This window comes from Odontomachus brunneus, unplaced genomic scaffold (assembly GCF_010583005.1).
Source record: "Odontomachus brunneus isolate Ranch 3 - 2012 unplaced genomic scaffold, Obru_v1 Obru_scaffold_015, whole genome shotgun sequence".
Lineage (NCBI taxonomy): Eukaryota > Metazoa > Arthropoda > Insecta > Hymenoptera > Formicidae > Odontomachus > Odontomachus brunneus.
The window spans coordinates 2,134,123-2,153,021 of NW_022639465.1; the positions used below are offsets into that span (position 1 = coordinate 2,134,123).

At 35.0% G+C, this 18,899-nt stretch overlaps 1 protein-coding gene across 3 annotated transcripts; it reads right to left on the reverse strand.

Annotated features, from left to right (window-relative positions):
* Positions 1 to 12,953: 12,953 nt before the first annotated feature.
* LOC116841401 (60S ribosomal protein L28) lies at positions 12,954 to 17,325 on the reverse strand. 3 transcript variants are annotated; one of them, XR_004377551.1, is made up of 15 exons: positions 17,171 to 17,325; positions 16,801 to 16,897; positions 16,457 to 16,699; positions 16,273 to 16,362; positions 15,847 to 15,911; positions 15,544 to 15,597; positions 15,304 to 15,350; positions 15,072 to 15,113; positions 14,814 to 14,878; positions 14,326 to 14,373; positions 14,082 to 14,129; positions 13,836 to 13,883; positions 13,590 to 13,637; positions 13,331 to 13,384; positions 12,954 to 13,072 (listed from the first exon to the last, which is right to left on the reverse strand). XR_004377551.1 is itself a non-coding variant. In XM_032809281.1 (4 exons), the coding sequence occupies exons 2-4, from the start codon at positions 16,885 to 16,887 to the stop codon at positions 16,276 to 16,278; spliced, it is 417 nt and encodes a 138-aa protein (XP_032665172.1). In that variant the 5' UTR covers positions 16,888 to 16,897; positions 17,171 to 17,325; the 3' UTR covers positions 16,241 to 16,275. The 3 variants fall into 3 exon arrangements, 2 of the variants coding, with proteins under 2 accessions (XP_032665172.1, XP_032665173.1); XM_032809281.1 differs by lacking the exons at positions 12,954 to 13,072; positions 13,331 to 13,384; positions 13,590 to 13,637; ... (6 more) ...; positions 15,544 to 15,597; positions 15,847 to 15,911 and having other exon boundaries at positions 16,241 to 16,362; XM_032809282.1 differs by lacking the exons at positions 12,954 to 13,072; positions 13,331 to 13,384; positions 13,590 to 13,637; ... (6 more) ...; positions 15,544 to 15,597; positions 15,847 to 15,911 and having other exon boundaries at positions 16,241 to 16,362; positions 17,175 to 17,240.
* Between the last annotated feature and the right edge of the window lie 1,574 nt (positions 17,326 to 18,899).

Here is an 18,899-nt window from a genome sequence, read left to right on the forward strand (position 1 = left end):
TGCGCTCTCTCTCTCCCTCTCTCTCTCTCTCTCTCTCTCTCTCTCTCTCTCTCTCTCTCTTTCTCTCTCTCTCTTTTTCTCGTTACCAAAAATCATAATATTCGGTTCAGCCAGTATTTATACGTCGAGATTATTACAAAACAACGGATCAATGCGTTTGATGGTTGAGAGAATCTAACGCACGTACGACATTAGAGAGGGAAATGGAGATGCAGAAAAAGGAAGAAAGGCAGAGAAAAAGAGAGGAGACGAGAGAGGCGGAGAAAGGTGGAGAGAGAAAGAGCGTCAGCGCTTTTACTGAGCGTGCGCTCGTTAGCGGGATTCAGCGGGAATTGCAAAAATAATATTTGGCCGGTGTTAAGTTAACGGGCGTAGCTCGTATCTCGTTAACTTCGCCGCTGGCCGTGGGGGAATTATTGCTTCCGTTCCGGGCGAAAACAGGTGACTCGCAAAAAAATCAGACTGAGCGAGTTAGCGCGTTGCGCAAGCTGCATAAGATCTGTGCGAAGGCTTCGCATCCCCGTCAAAGCTTCAAGTTGGCCGAACCAATTGGCGACGAGGATGTAACCCCATACAAGGTTCACAGTTGCGTAACATCGCGGTGAAATTCCGTCTAATAGAAATTGCATAACGAGGAGAAGGAAAAGCGGATGTGAAATAGTATTAGCTTGGAAAAAAAATGTTCGTTTGAGACTCGCTCCTGTTAAAAACACATATCATATTTCTCTCATGTGCGCCGGTGCATAATTCGCCTCAATTTCATGTAATAAGGAAAAATTGTGCGTACGTTATTTTACTCGCTGCTATAAGAGCGGCTATTAGTTCAAACTAATTAACAAGGATAGAAGTTCTCTCGGTAAAACTGAATATATGTAGTCTGCAAGTTTCATGCGATTTATTAATTTTTTTTTTTTTGCGCAGGCCGCATTCTTCGGAATGCACACGGCCTGTTTGTCGCGCAGGATTTTATGACTCGTAATAAATTTATCCGGCTCGACGTATAATGGGACATAGAATATTGTATTATTATATCGAGAGGCCGCTCGTGCACCTGTTACGGACATCTCGCGCATAATCCATATTTTACAAACGCAATATCGATAGCCGCCAGCGAGATATTTCCTTTGTTCCGCCTAGAATTAACATCATTAATAAATTGCAGCATCGGGAATGACTAGCAGCGTATCGCGCCGGCTCACGTTGAAGTGTTCGCGTTATTCGCGAAGGACAATCGCGCGGATGAGTACCGCAGGAGTGCGAAAAGTACCGTGTAAAATTTATAATCCCATCAGCAAAACCCAATTACGATGCGTATGACTGCCAAAATATTACAAGCTTTAATTCTTTCGGTACTTTTGAAACAGAGCTCGCTCCACGTGCACGCCCGCGATGTGTGCTTGCTTCAAATACGAGATTTTTGTACACTCATTTATCAATCGCTAATTTTTACGCGTCCGACGAATAAATTATCCGACACGGTTAACAGCGACACAGTTGAACTGTCCAGCGTTTTGCTGACTATCTGTACGACTAATTAACCCAATTATCGGTTATTGCTTCATTCGGTAGCGCTAGTCAAATTAATATATCGTAAATATATTCGAAATGTAGAAATGGATCACGTTTCGCGCGAAGATCGAATATGATTAATTCTAAAAATGGAAGAGCACTGGGTGTATGTATAATCGACAAATTTATTTAAAATAAACGCTCGCGATATTATATAACGGTCTTTTTTGCAAACGACATAAAAGGATGAAGAATGATCTGCCGTGTTTTTCATTCACGTCGACATTTATGTTAATGCGTGCGGAAACGAATTTTATCCTTTCTGATGCAATAATAGATAAGGTGACGCGTAAGCTCACGCATGTTTCTTTGTATTAGCTTGTTTGAGATCGCGACAAGTGACAAATTGCCGAGAACAACGTCGTGACATTCGGTGAACATTACTTGTTCGTGCAAAGTGAACATAAAGAGTCCAACTATTGAAGTGACAATATGTAAAAATGAGTTCTTAAGTGATTCGAAGAACGAATGCGCATATTCATGGATGACATTTAGTCATAAAGTATTCATTGACCGCATATTTTGCATAATTATCGTTAATATATCAACTGTCGAGTTACTTTAGAAATTTCTTGTTTAAATTTCGTTAGTTTCTCCATTTTGTGTTAAAGATTAAATGTTACATAAACAGTATTTTTTCGGTCTGTACATTTTTTCAACATCTTACACACTTGGGAACAATATCCCAAAAAGATATGATTACATATGAATTACAATATTACAATATGAATTTTGTCTCTGTATAGCCATATATAATCATATATATAATATATATGATATATAATGTATAATATAATGAATAATATAACGTAAATAATATAATATAAATAATATGTATAATGTATATGAACATATTGAATATATGTTTCATTTTAGTTGTATATCTCAAATATCTTAAAAACAGGATATTACTCTAGTTGTACAATTTAGATCTCTCAAACAGGATATTATAAAAAAATGTGTTATACAAAAATTATATCAAGAAGGAAAGAATGATAATATTCATTTGACATTAAAGTGACTTTGGAGAGGCTTGTCAAGATTATTTTAATTTTTTAGATAAAATCATAAAGTTTCTCTAATACAAATTAATTCCTCTAATCACACACACATTCTGTATGTAAAAGTACTCAAATAAAACGACCGAAAAATAAATACTTTGTGAGATATTTTTCATTTTATTCTGATACTTTTTAGTGCAAGACACATAAAATGCTACTTTACTTGAATGCAGTATAATATCTTTCTACGTGTACACGCAATCGCGTACTTTGGTAAAGACAAAAGCTGAAGATAATATTCGACGAAATTAGGACAAAGCAGACACGGTAAAGTCGTGTGTGCACTTCCAAGGCGGGTCATTCGTGAAACTCCGAAGAAAAGTCGCGATAGAGAAATCCCGCGTTCTATTCTTACCCGCGACTCAGTATCACCTGGCGGCGACTCGTACTTTAGCAGCCTGCTTTTAGACACTTTTAGCACGAAGCAAGGGCTTTGAATTCGCGCGTGGAATATTCCATGCAAAATCCAGACGTAACCCGAGAACCGTGGTCGCGTGTCCTCGTTCGCTTTGAATTTATTATAACTTTGCGTACAAGGATATCTGTCCAAACCCTTCCACGAAGTGTGCCTCGGGTCATTCCTGTAGAAATTCAATTCGTTATACGGCCCTGCTCGCGTTATTTTATTATGTCCAGACGCCGCAAAAAACGATGCCAGGATGCGCAAACTTTTTCCTCTTCATAGCAAGATACAGTCTCCGGTGTCGCGCGCGCATTTTTACGCTCCCTCTCGCTCTCTCTTTCCTCTCACGCGAGACTGCGAGTACTGACAGGACAAAGAGAAAATGTTACTTTAGTGATTTTAACGAGGTCTCGATGGTTCTCTCGAACTAAAGTTCAAGAGATTGTACAAATAAACAAAAAGAAAAGGAACTCAAAGCGTTCTGATTAAGTTTTGAAAAAGTCATCCTTATTCCCAACTTGTTTATCGTGTATAATTTTGAAATTTTAAAAAGGTTGCAATCATTTCAGTTCCCATTGAAAAATCTAAATTTCTTATCCATAACGTCATGCACAGAGGAAAAGGTTTCTTTGGAATTAACATTTACTTGATTCATTTGATTGAACAAATAATTTTATGTCAAATATCATTTCACTTCATTAATTATGTTGTTTGATGGAAGAAACACTATTATTTAAAGAAGATGGTCAATCAAATAATATATTAATTGGTTATATCTTAAATTTTATTGACGTATGCCCAAACGTTCTCGATTAGATTAGCATCAGGCGGCCAATTCAATTTATTGATATCAGATTTCTCTTTCCACTGAATGCGATATGTACGCGGCACTCATAACAAAATATGTCCTTCCCTGCCAAAAGTTGAACAACACCTGAAACTTGCGTCATAATGCGTCGTAAAGAAAGATACCCTCTACCGTGTTCCCTCAAGAATTTTAGGTCTACCTTTTGCAGACTGAAAGTTATGCCAGTGACGTTTCAGTGTAAACAAAATTATGGAAACTCGTTTTCTTTTTTAATCAAATGAAAAAACTAATTGAAACAATCGCTTCACTTGAATCAATTTTCTTCTTTGTGAACCAAATAATAAATTATTTGGCCAAACAATAGAATTATTTAAAAAGCCAAACAATCGTATTTGTTGATTAAAATATTAATTTCTTTGGACCACTTCAATGATCAAGTTTGTCTAGATACAATAAAATTTATTAAGAATTCAAAGAGATCTCTTTTTCTCTGTGTACATTTTCCTCCGTTTTCTCTTTTGTCTTTTTTATCTGATCACGTTGACACGTGAGAAAAAGCCGGCCCTCGTATATCTCAAAAAGACCTTTAAGTGTCAGGCGCGCGTCCACGCATACATGATGCATGTCGCTTTGCGGAGACAAAGGTCGGATCGAGCACACCATATATTTGGTCCGGATGTCTTGTGCAAATTGGTGTATCTCATGGACGTGCAGCTTCTAAAGCCCTTGTCATTCATTACTCTATCCTTGACCCATTTTGATCGAATTTCCTAAATGACAAAGTAAATATCAATAGCCTTCGCGTTTTATTATCCAATTGCAAGTAAAGGCTATTAATAATAATAATAATGGTAATGATAATAATTGCAACTTTTAAAAAAAACGAACACGATACAGAATAACGCGCATCGTTTACAGCTTGTTCCTCGTATTTTTCTGCGTATTTTTACGATCGCAGAATATAAAGAAAAGAGTCACCGCACGCTCGCGCTGGTAACATTTCTACACCGCTCACGTCAGTTTTTGCGGATCCTTTTCTCTGCCGCGCATATAAATACGCACTTCGGTATCGAACATATTATCATATAAACACATTTGATGAATCGAAAAAGTCGGACACTCGCAGCGGCAGCCGTAAAATCTAACGATAAAACCGCGGCTTTACCATCAGAGCAATAAATGCATCGCAATAATAAACAAAACGCGCGCAAAATGGATATAAAGGAATATCCGACAAAGGCGAGAGATGAAAATCGTAAAAGTGCGAAAGAAAATATTAGACGCGCGGGCGCGAATGGAAATTCGCGAAAGTTGAATGTTTAGTTACCGTATCGCGAGAAAAAATCGAAGCACAAAGAGCGAAGAAAGATCGAGAACGTTTTTATTATCCGATCTGATGGCAAAATTCGAACTGTGAACAGAAAATACTAGACTTCCATAAATATTTGACCTGCCAACTAAAAGGCCGAGGGTCGAATTTCCGCGTAAGCGATGATGATCGCTTCATTGTCGGCGATCGTCCATATGCGAACGCATAAGGGAATTGCACTCTCGTTACGTATGCGCGCCGCATATCCGAGTGTTCGGCCCAAGCGCTGTCATTATCGTCGCGATTATGCATATTCAGATAAGCAATCAACACCATTGAGGCATAGGGCAAGGGGGATAACCCGAAGCTGGGATTTACTCAAGAGGCGTCAGGTACGTAACACGAGAAAGTCATCGTGTATCGTTCTTTCTTTAAAGGAAACAAAAATATTTGAAATTTCGGAAAAAAAAGATTTTGAGTTTTCTGCATTTTCGGATGATGTGACTTTTTAAACGTATTCCAACGTTTGTTAAGTTGAGAAATTCGAAAAATTAAGCTCAGGACAATGGAAAATGTGAATCGATGCGCGGACGATCTGAAAGCCGACGACATAGTCGCGCCATGGCGCTGTGGAAAATGGAAAATGTCTCGTCAATATTCCTTCGACGGAGCCAACCTTGTAGCTGTTGCTACATATGTAACTTTATTTAATAATGGAAAGACACAATGGCTTGATATAATGAGTGACCTGTCAATAGAAGATACATCTCCGTTGAAGTATGCAAGGGCCGCCTCAAATCGCGGATATCGACGCACTTTTTGCAACAAACAAATCAAGGATTGTCAAAAAAAAGCGAGCTGAAGTTGAAAAAAAGGTATAATTAGAAATATTATTTTACAACTCAGGCACAATTACTAACTAAGATGTAAGTAAAATATTCCACCTTGAAAAATTATATGAAAACTTTAAACGCGTTTATCTTAAAACTATATTTTTCAACGGTTTTGCAGGCATAATTCAAGAAAAAACGAAAATATTGATATAAATTTTTTTAATCAAAGAACATTAAATTTTTTATGGATCTGATTAAATAATGTACTCTGACTTTTTTACGGATCTGACTAAATAATGACTCTATAATGTAATTTATTTAAATTTTGATAAAAAACATTCAATTTTTTCGATATTATATATTTTTTCTGCTATCTTATTAATTGTTACCGGAAACATAATATTATTTGTCTCGATTCAATCTCAATTTGGTCAACATTAATTCCTATAGAACTGCTTATACCGCACAGCTTATACCACGGGATGAATTGGGCTCCATATGTTAATATTTCTTAATTTTGTAAATACTTTTTTATTGTTTTCGTTAATGTATAGCATAAAAATATAAATAGCCTATAAAAGAATTTCATACCTCATTAATTTCCTATATTTGTATTAACGAATCAAACTTTTTAGATTTTTTATAGATTCAAAACTTCCTAGTCCCCTTAAAAGCTAGAGACACAAAACTGCGACAGAAAGAGATGAATAAATAGAACAAGAGTTTTCGAGAGCGGCGGCACGAATTCGGAAACTTTGAAAAATGCAAGAAAGCAGCTCGGCAGGCAACTTGGAAAACTATCTGCTTTAACTCGATAAATTTCAACTTCGCTCTTATTCCACACGACTACTGCGCGGTAGTTACGATTTTTGTGGTTCGCGCAGCTACCTTTGTTTGCGCCACGCGCGACATCCTCGCACGGTGTGAATCCCCCGATTTCCAGGACAACACATTCCCCATGGCTGCTACGGCGACCATAAGGGCGTTTAATAACCGAGCCAACATTATCCTAGAAATTGCTCGGCGACTGCCTGGCGCGAGCCAGCCGTGCAATTTCGTCCTCGGCAAGAACGAGCCACTAAATCCCGAGGAAAAGTGTCCTCGTCGGCGCGCCGTATCGCCGTCAGTCAGATCGCATAATCGGCGATTTTTTTCTCGCGCTCTTGCCAGGAAGAACCGATGTATCGCGTAAGTGGGAGAGGGCCGCGGAAAAGAGCGGGATGACGAGTGGCCGTGGTAGACAAGAACGGGATATACGGGGTGTCGACATTTTTTCATTTATCATCGACTAGAAATACGTAGGAACTGTTGGAGCGGAAAATATATTCTTTACGATGCACGAATAACTTAACGGAGAGAGGCGCAAAGAGACGAGAACGGAATAACGACCCGTTTCGATATCGCGTTACAACTTTTGTATTAAAGGTGAATAAAGGTGAAAGAAATTTGGCAAGTTGGGCTTCACAGGATGAATAAGGAAACCATATTTTCCTGATCCGACATTAAATAAATGCGCTTTACCGGCGCTCTCGCTTGACGCTCAATTACGAAGATATTTAATGTTGGAAATGACGAGATCGCAAAGGAAGGAATTCTTCGCCAAGAAATCTGTGGCCGGTGAAAAACGCGAGCGATGCCTCGGGCACCCGGTATAATGTTTTAATTTCGCGGAAAATCTGACGATGTAATTTCTGGAGTAGGGCGACGCCCGGCAATTGTTTCAGCCGGCTTTCACCCCCGCATTATTCATGAGTCGACCCCTCTTTTTTTTCGCGAATGACGTCCTTCTCTACCCTACACCGAGATCTCTTCTCATCGTTTGATCCTTTCTCCTCCGGGGATGATCATTTTTACGGGAGCTTCGGTTCATAGGCGTGTCAGCGGCCGGACATTGTGAACTTTCATATTAACCGCAAAGATCAATACTTCTTTCGTCATTTTTACGATTGAGTTCCTTGTTGGCGCCGCAGCGTCAATTCACTCGCGATATTTGCACACAATATGTGATGCGTACGTATCAGTCGCGCGTGTGTATGCGACCGTAAGTGTCGTGCACGCGAGATGGCGATTCGTGAATCCAAATTAGTCGGGAACCAATTTTAATTGTGCTAATTGTCATAATTTCAACGAGATCCCGATGCACCACCGCACGCAAACGAGGTGGTCTCACACAATTGCGGGAATCGCCGTAATTCGAGACACGGCTATTCGGAATAGCGTTTCCTATCTTTAGTGAAACCCCATGATTTTATATGTATACATGTGTATGCATATATATACAGGGTGTCCCGGATCACCTTCACAATCTCTCGTAGAGCGAATTGAGATGAACACAAAAGTCCCATACCGTTTTGCGATATTCACAATAATAGTCGAAATATTAATTAAAGAAGATTGGTGAATGATCACGTGCGATCATTCACCAAACTTCTTTAATAATTCATATGGTAGATGAGCTGCAGTGGCACCGTCTGCCGCTGTATATTTATACATTAAGTCAAACTGAACAAAAAAGTTCTCTACCATTTTGCAAATGACCACATAGATTTTTAGATATTAATTAAAGAAAATTGTTACATGATTGTGTATTATAATGTATAAATTTTCTTTAATTAATATCTAAAAATCTGTGTGGTCATTTGCAAAATGATAGAGGACTGTTTTGTTCAGTTTGACTTAATGTATAAGTATACGACGGTAGACGGCGCCACTGCAGCTCTTCTACCATATCGCGCGTGATCATTCGTCAATCTTCTTTAATTAATATCTAAAAATCTGTGTGGTCATTTGCAAAATGATAGAGGACTGTTTTGTTCAGTTTGACTTAATGTATAAGTATACGACGGTAGACGGCGCCACTGCAGCTCTTCTACCATATCGCGCGTGATCATTCGTCAATCTTCTTTAATTAATATCTAAAAATCTGTGTGGTCATTTGCAAAATGATAGAGGACTGTTTTGTTCAGTTTGACTTAATGTATAAGTATACGACGGTAGACGGCGCCACTGCAGCTCTTCTACCATATCGCGCGTGATCATTCGTCAATCTTCTTTAATTAATATCTAAAAATCTGTGTGGTCATTTGCAAAATGATAGAGGACTGTTTTGTTCAGTTTGACTTAATGTATAAGTATACGACGGTAGACGGCGCCACTGCAGCTCTTCTACCATATCGCGCGTGATCATTCGTCAATCTTCTTTAATTAATATCTAAAAATCTGTGTGGTCATTTGCAAAATGATAGAGGACTGTTTTGTTCAGTTTGACTTAATGTATAAGTATACGACGGTAGACGGCGCCACTGCAGCTCTTCTACCATATCGCGCGTGATCATTCGTCAATCTTCTTTAATTAATATTTCGACTATTATTGCGAATATCGCAAAACGGTATGGGACTTTTGGGTTCATCTCAATTCGCTCTACGTCCTCACGAGAGATTATGAAGGTGATCCGGGATACCCTGTAGATATATGTGGGCGTATTTGTTTGTATGTATGTATGCGTATACAGAGTGTCCCGTCACTACCGCACTATCTCTTAAGGGCGGATTGCTGAGGTAATTTAAATAGAAAAATTCTAATACAAGAATGGCGAGGCTATAATACTTTTCAAATTATAAACGATTAAAGTTGACCAATTATACTGGCTAAGTACGCGCGCTCAGGTACAACACACAATGGTACAGGTGCATGTACATCGTTCCTTTTCCAAATATTGATACGGAAGTTCTATACAACAATATATGTAATAATAACCTTTTTTATCATTTAAATAAACATATCGCAAATAATAACAATCTCGTCAAAATGTTATGAATAAAATTCACACACAATACATTTATGAAAATCAGTAAGCTGTCACACATTTGACGTTTCTTTCAGAGATTTACAACTAATTTCATATCTTATGCAAATTCTCACTTATGTGCATGCAACCTGTATTATTATGTGTTGTACCTGAGCGCGCGTACTTTAGCCAATATAATCTTCAACTTTAATCAACTTTAATCGTTTATAATTGGAAAAGTATTATAGCCTCGATATTTATGCATTAGGATTTTTTTCTTCAAATTACCTCAGGAATCCGTCCTTAAGAGATAATGCGGTAGTGGCGGGACACCCTGTATATGCATATAGATGTGTGTATATATGTCATATGTACGTGTACATCTATATGTGTATGTGTGTGTGTGTGTGTGTACGTATGTATATATGAATGCACGTATGTATGTACACTCACGTGCATTAAATCGCGCTGCGAGAGGAGAGGCGTTGTTCTCTCACTCCGGCCGTCACTCTCCGCCAGCTGCCGGCCGGGTCTAGCACGAAATATAGACAATGGAGATGCACGATATCGATTATATCTATAATCGATTATTTCTTCCCGATAGAGGCAATTATTTAATCGATTCTTTGTAATTCGATTATGGCTTAGAATCGATACTTTCAAACCGATTATTGACCGATTATCGTCCTTACGGAAAAGTGACGCTTGATTGGTTATCGAGTCAGGAAGATTGAATACTCCATTAGTTCTCCTATAGAATATCGGATCGTCGTACGTCGGATGTCGAATACGGTGTGAGTTCTCCATTAGCGCTCAATGAGGGAATGAATATGATTAGCTCTTTCTTGTGAAATCCAATCAGTATATTCAAAAACTTCATTGTATGACAAATGAAACAACACTCTAAGGATGAAGTCCCGTGATATGTATTTTCCTCATGTATCGCGTAAGCGCGTAAGCAATAAATTGCGACATTTAGTGTTTCTGTTGGAACTTCTAAAAGAATAGAAAGATGCGATTGGTTACGCGGTTACGCGAAAATATGCGCCACAGGACTCCACGCTTACGAAGGATTCAGGCTGATTCTACATTAGTCGTATCGTAGCGTTGCAAGTCACAGATTGCGAAAAATTGACCAATCATAGTAGATTATTTTTCTCACATTCGATTATGATTGGTCAATCTCTTGCGACTTGTAATGCTACAATACGACTACTGTGGAGCCGACCTAAAGCCTATGGAGAATTGAATCTTTCATTAGGCCGGTTCTACAATGCGTCGTTTATCGGAGTCAAATGTCGAAACGCAGTCAATGGTCCAATGAGGATAACTCGTTACGGAAAATAAACTCTCTCATTGAACCATCGATTGCATTCCGACATGCAACCCCGATAAATGACGTATTGTACCGGCCTTAGAAAGTTGTTCTTCTATCCAGTATCGGACGATCGTATATCGGATGTCGGACGTTATATGAATCTCCCATTAAGCTAATATTACACATGTCGTACGACAAATTTGTTGAATATACTGATTGGCTATCAGAAGGAAAACTTCTAGAATGTCAGGTGGAAAAGTTAAAAAGACTCTATCCGACAGCCAATCGAAATGCCTGACAAACTTGTGTAGGACTCATGTAATATGTAAACATGTAACATGTAATATGTAATATGTAAACATATATATGTTTAATCGAATACAGATATAATCGATATTTACTATAATTGATTTTTTTTTCCGACACGGACTGATGTAATATGCAGTATTGCATAAATCTAAATGCATAAATATCTAAATATGATAAAATTTAAATATGATAAAATTATTTTACGATAAATTTACATGTGTTTATTTTCCTCTTATTAATTATCAATAATTCGCTTTATTCATTATTCATTATTGCGTGACAAACACGATAATTCTCAATTTGTTTTGGTCGAGCTATCAGCTTAAAATCAATTATAGTCTTTCCTGAAGAACCTGATATACTCTCGTTATGCGTCTCTCTCTCCCTCTCTCTCTCTCTCTCTCTCTCTCTCTCTCTCTCTCTCTCTCACACACACATACTCACACACACACATACCCACACACGCTCTGTCTCTTGTTAATGCTATATCTTACTTTTTATACATTTTATTCTTCTATCCTATCGAGTCTCGCGACCCGCAAAGAATGTCGCCTCGAGCTTTCTTTTCTTCTTTCGTCAAGACAAACCCCAAATAAAAATTCTAGAGAAACACATTTGTTCTATACGATCCGTACTTAAATTCTAGTTGCATTTGCAAAACGGGTCCGTTGCGTTGGTCTGATCGGAAAGCTTTTATTTCCTTGCATATCATTACATTTGTCTTGAGATTCAGAAGAAAAGAGGGCAAGGAATTCTAGAATATCCTCTGCGTTTCTTTACAACTTTATCGTTGGTCTTTTTGTTCGTTTCAAATTTTAATGAAATGTTTAATATTAGAATCTTGAAACAGATGCAATCGTATTTGACAATAAATAGACAGAGGTATTGGTACCTCGATTAAATTTAAGCATCCCTGGGCACACTCAGCAGTTACTATTCACGAATAGCGTTTACATGCTAATAGACGTTTCCGAGGAATCGATCGTTGCAGCTTTCTCAGCAGTTGCGACGACGGCGAGACGGTCGCGACGACAAGTTAAATTAATAAGCCTTACTGCTTCGAGCTCGCGCGTTATTCAGTTGAACGGCGAGGAGACATCATAGCGCGACGCATTACTATTGTAATTCCGTCCGTCTTTCGTTAGCGGCGCAGTTAACAGCGTGCAAACGAGGTGAACCGCAATCACGAGCCGTTGCGATTTCTCTCTTCATGACGAGTTCAGCAAAAGGATTGACGTGGAAATAACTTGCACATACACGTGCGAGTCTCTATGGCCTTGCTACTACTAATCAACCTGGGAAGCCGCTCGCCCTCGGTTATTAGTCACCGCAAACACGCAATTTATCACACTTATTTCGCGTCAATGCACCCCGGGATGCCACGACAATATTTATCTCAGTTGCCTAAAAATAGGAAATTTGTCGGCGAAATTCTATACATGCAATTTTAATATAGACTATATATTTTATTATATCAGACCAAGTAAATAAGCGGGATTGATGATTTTGCAATTGGGAATTTTATAACTAGGATATTGAAAAAAATACGAGTTTATATATTAAAGATTAATTTATTATATCATTAACAATTTATATAATTTCAGAACTAGTATATTTTCACGAATTTAAAAAATATTAGCTGCTCAGTTAAAACATATCCAAAGGATGAACAATCTGAAACAAAAAATTTTGTATTCTTGAAAAAAAATAAAGTAACTTTTAAGAAATTATAAAATTGAGATAAAAATAAAATAGTAAAACAATTGTCTTAACATTGTTATATTTCTTTAATTAAATTATAAATTATTTTACATAGTGATCAATTAGCAAATATCCTACAGATCATAGTATTTATAGATCTTGGTGTTTCATCACATTTATATATTAATACATTATGCAGTGCACGAGATCAACATAATAATTAAAAATTACCTGCAGAACCATCTTCGTCATTAAATTATTAGGACTTTGGGAAATTTAGCAAGTCTAAAAAGTAAATTAATATGTAAACGAATTATTTGATTTTTAATAAGATGTATTATTCACGCGGAATTTCATTTTGATCAAAATGAATCAGTAGTAGCAAATTAAAAAATCATAGCATTCATAAATTTTGGTGATAACGATAACATCATTTCATCTAATTTTATATAAAGTATAGAATAATGTTAAAAAATATACTTTTACGTACTTTTAGAATCACACCTTAGGAAGAAAAGAAATGCATCTCTCACACAACCTATATAAGTAGTAAAATAAAATCTCGTTAGATAAAATTATTTCTTGCTAACATTTTAAGTCAATATAAATAATAATCAGTTAGCAAATACTTTACAAATCATGGCATTCATAGATCTTGGTGATATTAATAACATCATTTCATCTAATTTCTAAATATAAAGTATAGAATAATGTTAAAAAATATATCTTTTCATACTTTTAGAATCTTGCCTTGTGAAGAGGAGAAAATAGTGCACCAGACAACCTAAATAAATAATAAAATAAAATCTCGTTAGATAAAATTATTTCTTGCTAACATTTTAAGTCAATATGAATAATAATCAGTTAGCAAATACTTTACAAATCATGGCATTCATAGATCTTGGTGATATTAATAACATCATTTCATCTAATTTCTAAATATAAAGTATAGAATAATGTTAAAAAATATATCTTTTCATACTTTTAGAATCTTGCCTTGTGAAGAGGAGAAAATAGTGCACCAGACAACCTAAATAAATAATAAAATAAAATCTCGTTAGATAAAATTATTTCTTGCTAACATTTTAAGTCAATATGAATAATAATCAGTTAGCAAATACTTTACAAATCATGGCATTCATAGATCTTGGTGATATTAATAACATCATTTCATCTAATTTTAAATATAAAGTATAAAATGATATTAAAAATATATCTTTACATACTTTTAGAATTTCGCCTTGTAAAGAGTAGAAAATAGTGCACCAGACAAACTAAATAAATAATAAAATAAAATCTCGTTAGATAAGATTATTTCTTGCTAACATTTTAAATCAACATGAATAATAATCAGTTAGCAAATGCATTATAAATCATGGCATTCATAGATCTTGGTGATATTAATAACATCATTTCATCTAATTTCAAATATAAAGTATAGAATGATATTAAAAAATATATCTTTACATACTTTTAGAATTTTGCCTTGTAAAGAGTAGAAAATAGTGCACCAGACAACCAAAATAAATAATAAAATAAAATCTCGTTAAATAAGATTATTTCTTGCTAACATTTTAAGTCAATATGAATAACAATCAGTTAGCAAATACTATATAAATCATGACACTCATAAATCTTGAAGAAATATTTCATTGTATCTGAATACAGTGTATTACTACAAAGTAAATGAAAGATCTACACAATAACTAATTACCTGTAGAACCATTTTTTGATATTCAATTACTAGAACTTGGAAAATCTTATGGAACTTTAGTAAATCTGAAAAATAAACGACAAATTATATGATTTTTAATAAGCCAAACCATTCACACGAGATGTAATTTTGATTAAAATAGATCAGTAGTAGCAAATGAAGAAATCATAACATTCATAGATCTTGGTGATAATAATAACATCATTTCATTTCATATATAAAATGCAGAATAATGTTAAAAAATATACTTTTACATACTTTTAGAATCGCGCCTTATGAAGAAAAGGATGCGCATCAAACCTAAATAAAATAAAATCTTGTTAGATAAGATTATTAATTGCTAACATTTTAAGTCAACATGAATAATAATCAGTTAGCAAATACTTTACAAATCATAGCATTCATAGATCTTGGTGATATTAATAACATCATTTAATCTAATTTCAAATATAAAATACTAAATAATGTTGAAAAGTATATCTTTACATACTTTTAGAATCTTGCCTTATGAAGAGAAGAGTGCACTCCCCAGACAACCTAGATAAATAATAAAATAAAGTCACGTTAGATAAAATTATTACTTGCTAATATTTTAAATCAATGTAAGTAATAATCAGTTAGCAAATACTATATAAATCATAGCATTCATAAATCTTGGTGGAATATTTCATCATATCTTCATGCATTACTATGCAGTAAATAAGAAATATACACAATAACTAAATATTACCTGTGAAACTATCTTTGCCATTTAATTATCAGGACTTGAAGAAATTTAGCAAATCTGAAAAATAAACGAATTGTGTAACTTGTATAAAAAGTTATATTATTCATACAGAATGTAGTTTTAATAAAAATGAGTCAGCAGTAGCAAATTGAGAAATCACAGCATTCATAGATCTTGGTGATAATAATATTACATCATGTTATATTTTCAAATATAAAATATAAAATCATGGCACTTATAAATCTTGATAAAAAAAATTATTATTCCTAGTATTTTCATTTTGTATAAATAAAAAGTAAAATTTACCTAATGAATATCTCTTACTGGCCAGTGATGATTAGTAAAACTGTGTTACTGATTCTTATACAAATCTGAAAATAGAAAAAGAAACTATATAAGATAGAACACAATATGTTTATAAATAAAACATTAGTTTGCTTACCTAATACAAAAATATAGATGAATTACTTAATAGTGCATATTTATACAATGTGTTACTTATAGTCATGGAAAAATAATATTTTAGACACATTTGCAAAGTAAAGAGCACAGCACAGTTCATTCTCAATAGAGTATAAATATTGTCATATTAAAGTAAATATATTATAACATAAATATTAATATAAAACAAATATATTTAAAAGATTTTTTTTAAATGCTAGTGTTCATTTACTTTACAGAACATGTCTTGCATGAAAAATTACGTTAAAACATATATTTAATGAAATATACAAATTAATCAGCCTTTTTAGCTGTTCGTGTCTTCTTAGCAGGTAAAGGTTTTTGAGAACGTAGCACAGCACTGGCTCGTCGTAATGCAGCCTGGAAAACATATCATGCTATAGCATTACTAATCATTATTACATAAATCAATATTAATAAATCACAATTAGTAATCACTGTATGATTCTTATACCTTGGTAAGGTCTACACAATACTTGTTTGCTGTGAGCAAAGTCTTCAACTTATGAAGAGATCGACGAGCTCCAGCTTTCATTGTGCTCCTCACAGTAGTTTTGGCAGGTTTGTTAACTGCCTTAGCCTTCTTGTAGACAACAGTGAATCCCTTTTTGTCAGGTGTATCAACAATACCTACGCTTTTACGGTGGATCAATCCAGAGTAACGATAACTGCTTAAGTTTGTCAAGTTGTTGGATTCCTAAATATTTCCCATTTAATTTATTATTGCATACTTATTAAGACAACTTATTAAAAAATATGTAATATTTCTATGTTTATAAAATATTGCAAGTTACCAACCGTTGAGAATGGCTTATTGATGTTGCGCTTCTTAAGCAAGAAGGCATTGTTGTTACGAATTATCATCCAATTCAAATGCGACGACATCTTGGGTTTTCTGTAACAGTCATGGTTATTAAACGACTATTTTGTATCATAATTATGAATATTTTCTTGTTCAAATAGGTGATGTGTGCAAAGTTAAACTACATAAGGCTTGTGATAGTGTCGATGATTCTCAAGTACGATTCAAGAAAAAGAAAGTTCTATTTTTACATTAACAAAACATCAATTATCATCTGGAATACATCAATACAATGTTGAAAGAAAAATATCTCGCCTTAGAGGATTAGTAAGAGAAATTGGATAATAAAGACAAAATTGTACATACCTACCACGTGCACACGAAGGAAAGACAACGAGAAAGAGACTTTCAATATGGCGAATAGAAATACTATCGATTAAATCATATATAGACGGAATTCAATAGATGCATCCAGTACACCGGAAAACGTTGAAGGAGTGAAACTAGAGACCTCTCACAGAGAGCTGCGAACTATACTTGGTATTTTATAAAATTATATTCAACGTTTGTAACTTGCATTATGCTTATTTCAGCATAAGACTTTTTTTGCGTACCTTTTATATTATGATAAAAGTACATACAGAGGCGGATTTTACTTTTGTATTCAGAATGGATAATATATTTTCTAATAGCATGTTCGACTGGCTCTGGGTTAACCCAATGGGTTATTCAGCCTACGTTTATTGGTCGAACAAGTACTTATAAGCTTTATGATTGGCTAATAGAGACTTATGACGTCATTAATCGCTCTCGGAGCGATTAACCCAGGGCCAGTCGAACACACTTTAATTAATATTTGTACTTTAGTGTAGTTAAAGTTGCACTTTCGCGATATCTACACTCAACAGTTTTACTTTTCACAGAAGAAAAGTTGCATCATGAATTTTTTTATTATATTTCTTATATTACGATGAAGGTAAGTACAGAGCCCATTTTTACATTTAGACTCTTGAAAATTAATAAAAAATTAAAATGTAGCTTGACTTTTCGATAACTCATTACACTCTTGTTGAATTAATATTTAAACCTTTCTTTTCAAAAAATGCTCTATGGGCGGAATTCATAATCAGATCTTATATTTAAGATCATCTTAGGTTTGTTCGAGTTGCTTGTACTTTTTACACTTTTACATCTAATGCCCGTTGCACACTAGTGCACTCCAAACAACACAAATTTTCAAAAATACATTCTGAAGACGTTTTCAGGACGGAGGGACGTCATCAGAATATTCTTAGGACGTCCTTTGAAAGTGTGAATTGTCTAAAAGTAGCTAATATCCAGTAAGTTTATTCACATTAATTGAATGTTTTACACTTTCACACTTAGTGCACATTAATTCTTTAGAGGTTCTAAAAATGGCGTCATGTTTTCCATTCGTGTTACGAGTGTAAATGCAATTCTGATACACTTTTCACTTTTGCTTAGGATCAAGTGTAAAAAGTATATCAAAATTGCAATTACACTCGTAAAGCCCGTATCAGACTATAGATTAGGATTGAGATTGAATTGAAATTTAGCCAATCAGAGCAAAATTTACTAAGCTCAAGTTTGGTGAACTTTACTCTGATTGGCCAATTTTTAATTCAATCTCAATCTTAATCCATAATCTGATACAAGCTTAACACGAACGGAACTCATGACGTCATTTTTAGAACCTCTAAAGAATTAATGTGCACTAAGTGTGAAAGTGTAAAAAGTTCAATTAATGCGAATAAACTTATTGGATATTAGCTATTTTCAGACAGCTTACATCTTCAAAGGAAGTCCTAAAAATATTCTGATGACATCTCTCCGTCCTAAAAGCGTCTTCAGAACGTATTTTGGAAAATTTGTATTGTATGAGGTGCACTAGTGTGCAACGGGCATTAGGTGTAAAAGTGTGAATAGTACAAGCAACTCGAACAAACCTATTGGGTGCTTACGATATCGAGTATAGAGCGAGTGAGAGGAAGTAGTATCTATTTCCATCTACAACTAATATATTTTATGGCTACTCTTGCTTTGCTCTGTTCTTTTATCTACAGGAACAATATGA

Excerpts from the sequence above, each read along its gene's own strand:
- LOC116841401 (XM_032809281.1), bottom strand. The coding sequence starts at position 16,887 with ATGTCGTCGCATTTGAATTGGATGATAATTCGTAACAACAATGCCTTC. Across the intron at positions 16,700-16,800 it reads TCAATAAGCCATTCTCAACG|GAATCCAACAACTTGACAAA; the intron begins GTTGGTAACTTG and ends GGAAATATTTAG. Across the intron at positions 16,363-16,456 it reads ATTGTGTAGACCTTACCAAG|GCTGCATTACGACGAGCCAG; the intron begins GTATAAGAATCA and ends TATGTTTTCCAG.